Source organism: Bos indicus, chromosome 10, assembly GCF_029378745.1.
Source record: "Bos indicus isolate NIAB-ARS_2022 breed Sahiwal x Tharparkar chromosome 10, NIAB-ARS_B.indTharparkar_mat_pri_1.0, whole genome shotgun sequence".
Taxonomy (NCBI): Eukaryota; Metazoa; Chordata; class Mammalia; order Artiodactyla; family Bovidae; genus Bos; species Bos indicus.
The window spans coordinates 1,193,118-1,208,844 of record NC_091769.1 but is presented as its reverse complement, the minus strand read 5'-3'; the positions used below and the strand labels follow the sequence as shown (position 1 = coordinate 1,208,844).

The 15,727-nt window shown below is 41.7% G+C and overlaps 1 protein-coding gene across 1 annotated transcript in view; it reads right to left on the bottom strand.

Annotated features, from left to right (window-relative positions):
• REEP5 (receptor accessory protein 5) overlaps positions 1-15,727 on the bottom strand; it is a 50,620-nt gene that overhangs the window by 10,990 nt on the left and 23,903 nt on the right. The window contains exon 3 of the mRNA XM_019968007.2: positions 10,658-10,796. Within this exon, the coding sequence (XP_019823566.2) occupies positions 10,658-10,796 (139 nt within the window). The remainder of the gene's footprint in view (positions 1-10,657; positions 10,797-15,727) is intronic.

The following is a 15,727-nucleotide window of genomic DNA, read 5'->3' as shown; positions in this document are numbered from 1 at the left end:
GCCAAATAAACAAAGAATTGCTTTTTAAAAAGAATATTCATGTTTTCATTTATATTTTTTAATTAAAATAGAGTTTATTTGCTTTTCTTTTAATATAAACATGAGGAAGAAAAACCACTTAAGTTGTAGCATTCTTTTCAAAATAAAACTGCAATCAATACTTGAATCTCCAAGCTCCATAAACAATATTTTTTGAGGTGGTAGATTGTAATATTTTTATATCCATTATTTATCATTTATGTCTGTGTCCTTTAAAAATGATGGAACCTGTGGCACTCAATATAATGTGAAGCCTTGCTATAAAGAGAGAAAGTATTTCTGGCCCAGAAATGCTTTGTTTACAGGCAAAATTCCTAGGATTACATTTGAGAAGGTACGAGGAGAAAGATTTTACACAGTTGAGAACACTTTTTTTTTTTTAATGTTTCAAGTTTAGGTGACATCATTACCAATTTCCTAAAAGACTGATTACTGGACCTCCCTGTCTTTTAATGGGCTTCCTGGTGGCTAAGTGGTACCCTGTGTTTTAAAAAGCCTGAGGTAAGGGTTCCTAAGATTTATCTTTCCTCAAATAACAGAACACACCTACAGCCAGGTCAACATACAGGATAGAAATGCTGTTTCATATCACTTACTTTCCTATCGCTGCTGCTGCTAAGTCACTTCAGTCGTGTCCGACTCTGTGTGACCCCAGAGACGGCAGCCCACCAGGCTCCCCCATCCCTGGGATTCTCCAGGCAAGAACACTGGAGTGGGTTGCCATTTCCTTCTCCATCATTTAAATTTTTAACTATCTAGCTTTTTTTTTTTAACCATAAATGGTTTCATACTGTATATAATCTATAATTTTTATAAATAATGAATTATGCAAAACTTCTGTATCTCAATAAATGAAGTATTTCTTTTAACAGTATGGATGTACAATACTATTAATTCATTTAACCATTTACCTGTTGATGGACCCTTCAGGGTTTTTTTGTAATTACCAGAATGAGAGAGCTTCTGGTATCTAATTTCCTGTATCTACATTTCTTTAGGTAGACATTTTAAATAACTGCCAATTTAATGAGGAAGCTACACTATTTGAGTATTTTAACTCACACTTCCCAGATTGCTGACTACTCATATTTTTTTGTCTTATGTGAAATATCTCTATATGACTTGTTTAATTTTTCTCTTTTTCTTCCCTGTAAGTTTTTCTATATATTCTGGATATTAATTCCATATCTGGTAGGAATGGAAATACATCCTCCTTGCCTGCCATTATTTTTCCTTTGTTTATTTGCCCACAGTTATATAGAAATGTTTGTCTAATTTCTATTCCTCCAAGTTAGAAAACATTCTCCTATACTTTTTCTAAAGCAGAGGTTTTGGCGTAGAAGTCCTGCCTTGGGAGGGATTGAGGAAAACAGCCGCGGACTGAGTAGCCAGGGCGGTTTCTCCTCACGCCCCTGCTCCAAGCCCTAGAGCTGGGAGTGGCCGCCCAGGAGCACCTGCTTCGAGTGCTGCTGGGGCAGGCAAAGGCTGATGCCTGCACCCGAGGAGCTATTCTGGGGAGGGAAGGGTGATTAACTGTGGCTCCTCTGCTGCCTGGGGCTCCCCACCCTAGTTTAGGGTGGGCAAGCCCCCCACCTGCCCCCCTATCCTGAGTTTACCAGAACTAGCATGGATCTGGGTGTGGCCACCTCCATTCCAGCACCCGATGGAACAGCTGATATGCCTCGAGAAGAATGAACTTACAGGCCAAAGTAACAAGGTATTTGAGAGTACAACCAGTTCAAAACACAGACAGCACAGTCAACTACAGACCTATCAGCAGCAGAAATTTTAGAAGTGACTGACCAAGAATTTTAAATTAACTATACTAAAAGAAATACAGTGACATGAAAGAACAAAAAAACACAGGAAAGAACCAAGCCAAATTACTAGGAATGAAAAATAAAATAGTTGAAGTAAACACAATGTATAGCATAAAGATCAAATGGAACAAAATTGAAACTGGAAGATCATATTGAGAAAAACTCCCAGAAAGCAGGAAAACACAAATAAATATATTTGAAAAATAGGTAAGGCCAGAGGAAAAGAAAAAATACATCCAAATTACCCAGAATTAAAAATCAAGATAATATCAATGTAGTGGTGGTTACAGCGAGGGAAATCAAAGAATGAGAGAGTTTCTGGTATCCAATTTCCTGTATCTATGTTTTTTAGATAAAAAATCTAAAAAGAGAGAGAGAACAAGATGCCGGAGGAGTAGGTGGACATGGAGTCCATCTCTTCTCCACGGATACACCAGGAATACACCTTCAGACACAGAAGTGCATGCAGCACACCAGCGGAGAGCGGACAGGAGGACCTGACCAGCGGAAAAGCACACACAGAACCACGCAAAACTCGGTAGGACAAAGGAACTCGGGGGAAAAACAGGAGTGTTAGCAGGGCTGGACCTGCCCTGGGCGGGTGGGGGACTGAAGCGGGGGTCCGATCCCCACAGCGGGGCAACTGTCTGAGTCAGAGGAAAAGCATTTAAGGCTGAGAGTGAAACAGCTGATCTGTGGCAGCCTAAATGGAATGAGAATCAGACAGTCCTTGCCGCAACCATACATATGCCAGGCAGGAATGGAGATCTACTGGAAGGTTCGATCCGGGTTCGATCCCTGGGTCAGGAAGATCCCCTGGAGAAGGAAATGGTAACCGACTCCAGTATTCTTGCCTGGAGAATCCCCATGGATGGAGAAGCCTGGTAGGCTACAGTCCACAGGGTCACAAAGAGTCGGACACGACCGAGCGACTTCACTTTCACCGAGCAGGACCCCACCCAGGGTGCCCCCTTCAGTGACTGATGTACCAAACTACAGAGCAGGACCCCACCCAGGGTGGCCTTCTAAGTGCCTGAAGCCCGAACAACAGAGAAGGACCCCAGGCAAGGGATCCCTCTAAGTGCCTGAACGGGTGGAGATACGAAGAAAGACTGGCCAAAGAGGCCCCCTGAGCACCAGCTACGAGAGGCTGGAAAAAAGCCTCTGATTGGGCCATAACTCCTGCCGCAGAGGCAGTCCGTGTCCCTGCACACTTGGCGCCACCAGGGTCCTCCCAAGACAAGCAGCTGCACCACCTTCACGCTCAACCCTCACTGGGGCAGAGCTGCCACAGGCAAAAAAAATGTCATGTGTTCATGTGCGCAGGGTCCTGTTCGACTCTTTGCGACCTTGTAGACTGCGGCCTGCCAGGCTCCTCTGTCAGAGAGGGGGTTCTCCAGGCAGGAATACTGGAGCGTATTGGCCAATACTGGGTGCCATACCCTTCTAGAGCGCTATATTTCCTGCTGCCCTAGCTGCCAACCCCCCTGCAACCAGAACCCCTGCGACCAGTGCAGCTGCACCACCTCCGCACCTGGCCCTCACAGGGGCAAACCCAAGTCCTCCAGGGCAGCCTCAGGACCTAAACCCCATGCAGAGGTAGAAATAACACCACAGGTGAAACCCAGGGGCAGTGTGGCTAGGAAGAAGACCCAAAACCTTCCCACCAGCTGTACAAGCTGCAGATTACATCCACACAATCAACTAGGCAGACTCTGTGTCTATGGAATATATAAAAGGCCACTGAGAGCTCCCATAGAAGAAAATGCACTAGCTCTGATAGCTGTGGACACTGGAGGCAAGAACACACAGGAGTAGGACCAGATGAGAATCTGAGCTGCCCCACAGCAGGTCCATGATCAGCACAGGAGGGCATCCTAGGGAGGCAAGGTGGACTGGGATTCCCAGTGAGAGAAAGGACTCTGACAGCAGTGACTCAAGATAAACCTTTATTATTTTCAGTTTTTGACTTGTTCTGTACATTCACTTGGATTTTTTTTCTTTTTTCCTTTTTTTCCTCCTCTGTTGTAGTTCTCGATTTTATTGACACTGAGAAATCCAATTAAGCTTTTGAGGCTTTTTTTATTTCCTCAGTCACATTTTTATTGTTGTCATAAACTGCTGCCTCTATGTTGGCCTTTTACAGTTCTGTGGAGTTTTCCTCTTTTATTTCTTTTCTTTTTAATTTTAATTTTTTAAACCTATTGTTATTTTTTCTATATTTATTCCTTTGTTTGCTTTTCCTACTGTTCTTTCCCCCTTGCTGTTAATCTTTAACATATGTAAATCTTCTTTATCTACTTCTATTTAACTTGCCATATCTATTCTTTCTTTTCTTAATCTCCTTTCCTCTCAAAATATTTGTTAGTTTTATTATTGCTTTATTCCCCAATTGGATGACCCACCACCTAGAGTAATGTAAGTAAAACCAAAAGTAAACAAGTAGAACCTGATTAAACTTAAAAGCTTTTGCACAGCAAAGGAAACTATAAGCAAGGTGAAAAGACAACCCTCAGAATGGGAGAAAATAATAGCAAATGAAACAACTGACAAAGGATTAATTTCCAAGATATACAAGCAACTCATACAACTCAATGCCAGAAAAACAAACAACCCAATCAGAAAGTGGAAAAAAGACCTAAAAAGACATTTCTCCAAAGAAGACATACAGATGGCTAGCAAACACATGAAAAGATGCTCAACATCACTCATTATTAGAGAAATGTAAATCAAAACTACAATGAGATATCACCTCACACCAGCAAGAATGGCCCTCATCAAAAAGTCTACAAACAATAAATGCTGGAGAGGGTGTGGAGAAAAGGGAACGCTCTTGCACAGTTGGTGGGAATGTAAACTGATACAGCCACTATGGAAGACGGTATGGAGATTCCTTATGACCCAGCAACTCCACTCCTACACATATACCCTGAGAAAACCAAAACTGAAAAAGACACATGTATCCCATTGCTTACTGCAGCACTGTTTACAGAAGATAGAACATGGAAGAAACCTAGATGTCATTCGACAGATGAATGGATAAAGAAGTTGTGGTATATAAACACAATAGAATATTACTCAGCCATACAAAGGAATGCATTGGAGTCAGTCCTAATGAGGGGAATGAACCTAGAACCTATTATACAGAGTGAAGTAAGTCAGAACGAGAAGGATAAATACCATATTCTAACACATATATTGCATGGGAATCTGGAATGTTAGGTCCATGAATCAAGGCAAATGGGAAGCGGTCAAACAGGAGATGGCAAGAGTGAACATCGACATTCTAAGAATCAGTGAACTCAAATGGACTGGGACGGGTGAATTTAACTCAGATGACCATTATATCTACTACTGTGGGCAAGAATCCCTTAGAAGAAATGGGAGTAGCCATAATAGTCAACAAAAGAGTCCAAAATGCAATACTTGGATGCAATCTCAAAAATGACAAAATGATCTCTGTTCATTTCCAAGGCAAACCATTCAATATCATGGTAATCCAAGTCTATTCCCCAACCAGTAACGACAAGGAAGCTGAAGTTGAAAGCGTCTATGAAGACCTACAAGAACTTTTAGAACTAACACCTCAAAAAAGATGTCCATTTCATTTTAGGGGACTGGAATGCAAAAGTAGGAGGTCAAGAAACACCTGGAGTAACAGGTAAATTTGGCCTTGGAGTACAGAATGAAGCAGGGCAAAGGCTAATAAAGTTTTGCCAAGAGAACTCACTAGTCATAGCACACACTCTCTTCCAACAACACAAGAGAAGACTCTATCATGGACATAACCAGATGGCCAACACCAAAATCAGGCTGATTATATTCTTTGCATCCAAAGATGGAGAAGCTCTATACAGTCACCAAAAACAAGACTGGGAGCTGACTGTGCCTCAGATCATGAATTCCTTATTGTCAAATTCAGACTTAAATTGAAGAAAGTGGGGAAAACCACTACCATTCAGTCAGTTCAGTTGCTTAGTCATGTCTGACTCTTTACAACCCCATGAATTGCAGCACGCCAGGCCTCCCTGTCCATCACCAACTCCAGGAGTTCACTCAGACTCATGTCCATCGAGTTGGTGATGCCATCCAGCCATCTCATCCTCTGTCGTCCCCTTCTCCTCCTGCCCCCAATCCCTCCCAGCATCAGAGTCTTTTCCAATGAGTCAACTCTTCGCATGAGGTGGCCAAAGTATTGGAGTTTCAGCTTTAGCATCAGTCCTTCCAATGAACACCCAGGACTGATCTCGTTAGAATGGACTGGTTAGATCTCCTTGCAGTCCAAGGGACTCTCAAGAGTCTTCTCCAACACCACAGTTCAAAAGCATCAATTCTTTGGCGCTCAGCTTTCTTCACAGTCCAACTCTCACATCCATACGTGACCACTGGAAAAACCATAGCCTTGACTAGACAGACCTTTGTTGGCAGGGTAATGTCTCTGCTTTTCAATATGCTATCTAGGTTGGTCATAACTTTCCTTGCAAGGACTAAGTGTCTTTTAATTTCTTGGCTGCAATCACCATCTGCAGTGATTTTGGAGCCCCCCAAAATAAAGCCTGACACTGTTTCCACTGTTTCCCCATCTATTTCCCATAAAGTGATGGGACCAGATGCCATGATCTTAGTTTTCTGAATGTTGAGCTTTAAGCCAACTTTTTCACTCTCCTCTTTCACTTTCATCAAGACACTTGTTAGTTCCTCTTCACTTTCTGCCATGAGGGTGGTGTCATCTGTATATCTGAGGTTACTGATATTTCTCCCGGCAATCTTGATTCCAGCTTGTGCTTCTTCCAGCCCAGCGTTTCCCATGATGTACTCTGCATATAAGTTAAATAAGCAGGGTGACAATATACAGCCTTGACGTACTCCTTTTTTCTATTTGGAACCAGTCTGTTGTTCCATGTCTAGTTCTAACTGTTGCTTCCTGACCTGCATATAGGTTTGTCAAGAGGCAGGTCAGGTGGTCTGGTATTCCCATCTCTTTCAGAATTCCACAGTTTATTGTGATCCACACAGTCAAAGCCTTTGTATGACCTAAATCAAATCCCTTATGATTATACAGTGGAAGTGAGAAATAGATTTAAGGGACTAGATCTGATAGAGTGCCTGATGAACTATGGATGGAGATTTGTGACATTGTACAGGAGACAGGGAGAAAGACCATCCCCAAGAAAAAGAAATGCAAAAAAGCAAAATGGCTGTCTGAGGAGGCCTTACAAACAGCTGTGAAAAGAAGAGAAGCAAAAAGCAAAGGAGAAAAGGAAAGATACACTCATGTGAATACAGAGTTCCAAAGAATAGCAAGGAGAGATAAGACAGTCTTCCTCAGCAATCAGTGCAAAGAAACAGAAGAAAACAATAGAAAGGGAAAGACTAGAGATCTCTTCAAGAAAATTAGAGATACTAAGGGAACATTTCAAGCAAAGATGGGCTCAATAAAGGACAGATATGGTATGGACCTAACAGAAGCAGAAGACATTAAGAAGAGGTAGCAAGAATACACAGAAGAACTGTACAAAAAAGATCTTCATGACCCAGATAATCACGGTGTGATCACTCACCTAGAGCCAGACATCCTGGAATAAGTCAAGTGGGCTTTAGGAAGCATCACTACAAACAAAGCTAGTGGAGGTGATGGAATTCCAGTTAAATTATTTCAAATCCTAAAAGATGATGCTGTGAAAATGCTGCACTCAATATGCCAGCAAATTTAGAAAACTCAGCAGTGGCTGCAGGACTGCAAAAGGTCCGTTTTCATTCCAATCCCTAAGAAAGGTGATGCCAAAGAATGCTCGAACTACCACACAATTGCACTCATCTCACACATTAATAAAGTAATGCTCAAAATTCTCCAAGCCAGCCTTCAGCAACACGTGAACTGTGAACTTCCAAATGTTCAAGCTGGTTTTAGGAAAGGCAGAGGAACCAGAGATCAAATTGCCAACATCTGCTGGATCATTGAAAAAGCAAGAGAGCTCCAGAAAACCATCTACTTCTACTTCATTGACTATGTCAAAGCCTGTGACTGTGTGGATCACAATAAACTGTGGAAAACTCTGAAAGAGATGGGAATACCAGACCACCTGACCTGCCTCTTCAGAAATCTGTATGCAGGTCAGGAAGCAACAGTTAGAACTGGACATGGAACAACAGACTGGTTCCAAATAGGAAAAGGAGTATGTCAAGGCTGTATATTGTCACCCTGCTTATTTAACTTAAATGCAGAGTACATCATGAGAAACGCTGGGCTGGATGAAGCACAAGCTGGAATCAAGATTGCTGGGAGAAATATCAATAGCCTCAGATATGCAGATGACACCACCTTTATGGCAGAAAGTGAAGAACTAAAGAGCTCCTTGATGAAAGTGAAAGAGGAAAGTGAAAAGGTTGGCTTAAAGCTTAATATTCAGAAAACGAAGATCATGGCATCTGGTCCCAATATTTCATGGGAAATAGATGGGGAAACAGTGGAAACAGTGGCAGACTTTATTTTGGGGGGCTCCAAAATCATTGCAGATGGTGATTGCAGCCATGAAATTAAAAGACACTTACTCCTTGGAAGAAAAGCTATGACCAACCTCCTCCATCCATGGGATTTTCCAGGCAAGAGTACTGGAGTGGGTTGCCATTTCCTTCTCCAGAGGATTTTCCCGACCCAGGGATTAAACCCGGGTCTTCTGCATTGTAGGCACACACTTTACCATCTGAGCCACCAGGGAAATCATGACCAACCTAGACAGCATATTCAAAAGCAGAGACATTACTTTGTCACCAAAGGTCCATCTAGTCAAGGCTATGGTTTATGGTATGTATAGTGGTCATGTATATGTGAGAGTTGGACTATAAAGAAGGCTTAACGCCAAAGAATTGATGCTTTTGAACTGTGGTGTTGGAGAAGACTCTTCAGAGTCCCTTGAGGGGTTGCAAGGAGATCCAACCATCCATCCTAAAGAAGATCAGTCCTGAATATTCACTGGAAAGACTGATGTTGAAGCTGAAACTCCAATCCTTTAGCCAACTGATATGAAGAGCTGACTCATTTGAAAAGACCCTGATGCTGAGAAAGATTGAGGGCAGGAGGAGAAGGGGATGACAGATGATGAGATGGTTGGATGGCATCACCGACTCAATGGACATGAGTCTGGGTAAACTCCGGGAATTGGTGACAGACAGGGAGACCTGATGTGCTGCATTCATGGGGTCGCAAATGTCGGACACGACTGAACAACTGAACTGATCTTAACTGAATACATATATACAGAATCTAGAAAAATGGTACTGAAGATTTTATTTACAGGGCAACAACGGAGAAACAGACATGGAGAATAGACTTATGGACATGGGGAGAGGGGAGGAGAGGGTGAGATGTATGGAAAGAGTAACATGGAAACTTACATTACCATGTGTAAAATAGACTGCCAACGGGGATTTGCTGTATGGCTCAAGAAACTCAAACAGGGGCTCTGTATCAACCTAGAGGGGTGGGAGTCGCAAAAGGGAGGGGATATATGTATACCTAGGTCTGATTAATTTTGAGGTTTGACAGAAAACAGCAATATTCTGTAAAGCAATTATCTTTCAATAAAAAATAAATTAATTAATTTAATTAATAAATTAATTAAATATATATAAAAGAAAAAATTGTAGGAAGGAAAAAAAAATCTAAAAAGAAAGTAAACAAAAGTGTAGACATTTAGGACAAGTTAAAATAACAAGGACACTCAAAACAGGTCTAAATATACAAAGGAAACAATTAGATTTGAGGGAAACTAAAATAACTTTTAAGAGAGGCAATACAGGGGGCAGGAATGCAGATCTTCAAAATTCTTAGAGAATTACTTGAGTCTTTAAACTATTTCATATGTAACTCAAACTACTTCTTGTGTAACTTCACGTGTATTCTTACTTGAGTCTTTAAACTTTTTCACTTGTAACTCTTACTAAAACAAATACTTAAAGAGTATGAAGGGAAAGAAGAGAACCCATAATTCGTAAGAGCTGGACTTAAACCCCCTGCAGCTTGGCAGCCTGGCTCAGTGAGCCCGAGGCACTTTGCATCCTATGACGTTCATGGGAAGCAGGGCCTCTTCCACAGAAGACATTCGAGGACTCACCATTTAGAGAGAAAGAAGCAACCACTCTATTAAAAGGTATGAACTTCTTCATTGTCATTTGCCTCTGATGCAAGTCCAGAGTTGACACAGGCCCATTAGGAAAAAGTTCAACTTCCTACTGCCTTTCCTCACATAGTTGTAACGAAAGTGAGTCCTCTGCCAAACACAAGGTGTGGCGGGGCTGATGCCAGACTAATGGACCTGCCAGAGTTATTAAAATGACTTCCTCAGCTGATTTCACATCTTCTTTTTCCAAACCTATATAAGAAATGAGTATTTTCTGTCCAGATATAAAGACTCCAGCACACAACTGTGAATAATTGAAGGATTGATAAAATTTGCAATGTTCATGCATCAAACACAGACAACAGCGCATGAAGATAGGATTTTGGCAAAGAGCAACGCTTGTGCTAGTTCACAGTATTTCCATCTTTCACTATTATCAAACACATGTTACAGACATAATTGCTTTGGCTATTTCCAAGGTCATACACAAAATAGTTAGCTATATTGAGTTCTTTCTTCCTGTTCACATAATCTGAGGCAGAGCCAGAGATGTCTAACATTCAAACATCTGTTCCTATTCATTGTATATAGGTCCTGAGATTGAGTTTATTCTAGTGGTAGGGAGCAAAACTAAAACAGATGAAAGAAAACACGGCAGTGCAGGAAAAGCCAACGTACCTTCAGCATGTAGTAGAAGGGGAACCAGGACAGGAAGAGGTCAGAGAAGAATTCGACAATGCTGAACACACCATATACTACCCAGTAGGTCAGCCACTGGGTATCATCTTCTTTGTTGGGGCTTTCTATGGCTTTAATTCTGAAAGGCAATACAAAAGCAAGTGTATTATGTAGTAAGATCTCAATGAGACAATTTTCATCATTATACTTTCACGCTGCCCTCCAATACCAACTGAAAAACTCAGGCAATATATGTACCATGACACTAGATGCGTGAATTCAACACGAAAACAGACAGCAAAGCAGAAATATCAAGACAAGCTTTATAACCACTTGTTACCAGTCCTCTGGTCACCAGAGACACCAGCACCAGTTGTCCCACGAGTCTCCACCTTGCCTGAGCCTCCACCACAGCTCCAGGAAATAGCACTAATGACTGGAAACTAGAGTGATCCCCATTTTCAAGTGGGGTCCTGCCGCTAGGGACATATTAAGAATTCACTCATGTACTTCAGTTCTTATGCACTTTAACTGAAGTACATCATGAGTGAGTAGGCATTTCGATAAACAATATCTTGGGAAACACAGTTCCAGAACGCTTTCCAGAGTTCATAACATACTTCGTAACAAACAGGTGAAAACTAACATTAGTTCTGACTGTCGTCACGTGATCCCCAGGCGGTGAACTTTCCTCCCCTTATCAGTTAACACTAGGACCTTCTCAGAATCAACTACTTCTTAAACAAAATTCATTCTGTAAATAAATAGAACTAAATTTAGAATAACCTTCTTTTACTTCTGAATCAGAGGAATTTCTTCTAGTCCTAAAAATCCCTTCATTCTAAGACCTGATTCCATAATTTTTTATCCTATCCTGACATGTCTGGATACTTATAACTGAGCTGTACTGCATCAGTAAACTAGAAGAAATATGAGTCTTGTTTAGCCTATGCAATGGGTTAACTACTGAAAATACATTGGCTACTTGGTAACAGGGGTTCGCCAAAGAAACAGTCTGATGAATCATGCTGAATCATCCCCTAAGAAACCCTCTGAATTAATCAGAAGCAGCCATGGGTGTATGTGTGCCTGCCTACATGTGTGTTTTAAGAAAATGACCAAGTGGGGGAAATTATAGCTGACTGCAATGACTGTTAATGACATGAGGAAAAGGCGAGGAGAGGGTGATGAAGTGAATGTGTTTTGAACATCAAGAGTAAATACAGAACCACAAAATAAATTGAAGAGAGCTAATTATAAAATAATGGCTTGTCACATGTAGACTGTGTCTGTGTTTTAGCTTTCCTCAGAAACTAGCTGATGTAATAGGAAGTCAAAGGAAAAAGTAGGCAAGCACATGAACCAAAGAGCTAACAAATGTACATCCGTTACATGGGAGGTTTTTTTATTCCTGCTATGCTTTAAAGCTCAACATTTAGAAAACGAAGATCATGGCATCCGGTCCCACCACTTCATGGGAAATAGATGGGGAAACAGTGGAAACAGTGCCAGACTTTATTTTTCTGGGCTCCAAAATCACTGCAGATGGTGACTGCAACCATGAAATTAAAAGACGCTTACTCCTTGGAAGGAAAGTTATGAGCAACCTAGACAGCATATTCAAAAGCAGAGACATTACTTTGCCAACAAAGGTCCGTCTAGGCAAGGCTATGGTTTTTCCTGTGGTCATGTATGGATGTGAGAGTTGGACTGTGAAGAAGGCTGAGCGCCGAAGAATTGATGCTTTTGAACTGTGATGTTGGAGAAGACTCTTGAGAGTCCCTTGGACTGCAAGGAGATCCAACCAGTCCATTCTGAAGGAGATCAGCCCTGGGATTTCTTTGGAAGGAATGATACTAAAGCTGAAACTCCAGTACTTTGGCCACCTCATGTGAAGAGTTGACTCACTGGAAAAGACTCTGATGCTGGGAGGGATTGGGGGCAGGAGGAGAAGGGGACGACAGAGGATGAGATGGCTGGATGGCATCACTGACTCGATGGACGTGAGTCTGAGTGAACTCCAGGAGTTGGTGATGGACAAGGAGGCCTGGTGTGCTGCGATTCATGGGGTTGCAAAGAGCCGGACACAACTGAGCGACTGATCTGATCTGATCTGATCTGATGCTTTATTTGGTATAGAATATAGTTTATCTGGGGAAGATCCCCTGGGGGAAGGCATGGCAAGCCACTCCAGTATTCTTGCCTGGAGGATCCCATAGACAGAGGACCCTGACAGGCTATAGTCCATAGGGTTGCAAGAGTCAGATAGGACCGAAGCGATGTAGCACAAGCTTGCATGGTTTATCTATTTACATTTAAGTTAATTTTTAACAATTACAAAGTATGATAAAAATTTGTTTCTTATACATCTTACCCTGGACAAAGGGCCAACAAACATTTACGAAACCACTGATATTTTTAGTTCCATTCTATGTCATTATTACTTTTTTTACTGAAGTATAGTTGATTTACAATGTTGTGTTACTTTCTGGTGTACAGTAAAGTGACTCAGTTATTTATGTGTGTGTGTGTGTATTTTTCTATTACATTGATAGATATGATAGATATTATATTGACAGATTGACAGTCATGTCCGACTCTTTGCAACCCCATGGACTATACAATCCACAGAATATTCCAGGCCAGAATACTGCAGTGGGTAGCCTTTCCCTTCTCCAGAGGATCTTCCCAACCAAGGGACTGAACCCAGGTCTCCCTCATTGTGGGCAGATTCTTTACCAGCTGAGCCACAAGGGAAGCCCAAGAATACTGGAGTGGGTAGTGTATCCCTCCTCCAGGAGATCTTCCCGACCCAGGAATTGAATCTGGGTCTCCTGCATTGCAGGTGGATTCTTTACCAACTGAGCTATGAGGGAAGCCCCATTATATAGGTAGTTTATTATAAGATATTGAATATAGTCCTTTGTGTAATACAGTAGGACCTTGCTGTTTATCTATTTCATGTATAACAGTTCGCATTTGCTAATCCCAAATTCCTAATTTAATCTGATTACCCCACCCTTGGCAACCACAAGTCTGTTCTCTGTGAGTCTAAGTTCATTCGTGTTATATTTTAAACTCCACATAGAGTGTTACCGTATGGTATTTGTCTTTCTCTGTCTGACTTCACTTAGTATGATCATCTCTAAGTCCATCTATGTTGCTGCAAAAGGCATCGTTTCATTCTTTTATTTTATGGCTGAGCAATATTCTATTGCATATATGGGTCACATCTTCTTTATCCATTCATCTGTTGATGGACATTTAGGCTGCTTCCATGCCTTGGCTATTGTAAATAATGCTGCTATAAATACTGGACACGTATATCTTTTCCAGTTAGAGTTTTATCTAGATAAATGCCTAAAAGTGGGATTACTGGATCACACGGCAACTCCATTTTTAGTTTTTGAAGGATCTCCACACTGTTTTAGACTGTGGCTGCACCAACTTCCATTCCCACCGACACTGTAGGACTGTCTTTTATCAGATTCGTATGCTGATTTGCTTAGTTAGGCTGTGGTGGGTCTCCCTTGCTTCACCCGGGCTTTCTCTAGCTGCAACCGGCAGGCTCTACTCTTCATTGTGGTGCACGGGCTTCTCATTGCAGCGGTTTCTCTTGTTGCAGAGCAGGCTCTAGGCCTCAGCAGTTGCAGTGCGTGGGCTCAGCAGCCGCAGCTCACGGGCTCTAGAGCACAGGCTCAGTAGTTATGGCACATGGGCTTTGTTGCTCTGTGGCACGTTCGATCTTCCCGGACCAGGAATCAAACCAGTGTCCCTTGCATTGCAAGCAGATTCTTAACTACTGGACTGCCAGGGAAGCCCTCTAGACTTTTTAATAATGGCCATTCTGACCAGAGTGAGCTGGTACCTCATTGTAGTTTTGATTTGCATTTCTCTAATATTAGCATGCTGAGCATCTTTTCATGTGCCTATTGGCCATCTGTATGTCTTCTTTGGAGAAATGTCTGTTTAGGTCTTCTGCCGATTTTTTGATTGGGTTATTTAGTTTTTTTTATTACTGAGTTTTATGGGCTGTTTGTGTATTTTGGAAATTAATTCCTTATCAGTCATATTGTTTACAAATATTTTCTCCTATTCTGTAGGCTATCTTTTCATTTTGGTTATGTTTTCCTTTGCTGTGAAAAAGCTTATAAGTTTGATTAGTCCCACTTGTTTATTTTTGCTTCTATTGCCTTGGAAAGACTACAATTATTTTTAAAATGTTAGTTCCACAGATTCAGAAACCAAAAAATAAACAGTACCTATGTATCTCTTCATCTGGTGATTGATTCGTTTCCTTTAATCCTTTTATAATACATTGGTCATCTAGTGAGTTCTGTGCTTCATTCTAATTAAACCTAAGGAGGGGATGTGGGAACCTCTAGTTGACAGCCAGTTGGTCAGAAGCACAAACTAACAACCGGGGCTTGTTACAGGTGCTTCAGGTGTGAGGAGGTCTGTTTGGACTGAGCCTTTTAGCCTTGTAATTTGATTCTGTCTCTGGGTAGACAGTGTCAGAACTGAGTTGAGCTCTTGGACTCTTGGGCTTCCCAGGTACAGTGGTAAAGAATCCGCCTGCCAATACAGGAGATGCAAGAGATGCAAGTTGGATCCCTGGGGGAGGAAGATTCCCTGCAGTAGGACATGGCAACCCATTGCAGTACTCTTACCTGGAAAAGTTCACGGACAGGGCAGCTCAGCGGGCTACAGTCCAGGACTGCAAAGAGTTGGGCGTGACTGAGGACACACACTTGGATCCTCTGCTATTATCTGAGGATCGCTGGCGGACATGGAGAAGCCTTTGGAATTGGGTCCTTTGCATCTTTGACCACTCTGCTGCCTTTTATTTACATTTGCTAAACAGTATTTTAACTTGTATCAGAATGAAGATACATCAAACTTTCAGGCAACATACAGGATTCAGGAATCCTAAGATGCAACTCTATCCTTAGGCCTTTGTAGTTTTTGGTCTTCAGCTAAAGAGGCAAAGATAAGGAATGGGAAGGACAGGAACTTAATAATTATTTAATTTAGCCTTCAGAATAGCCTATGTAACAGGTAATGTTATTC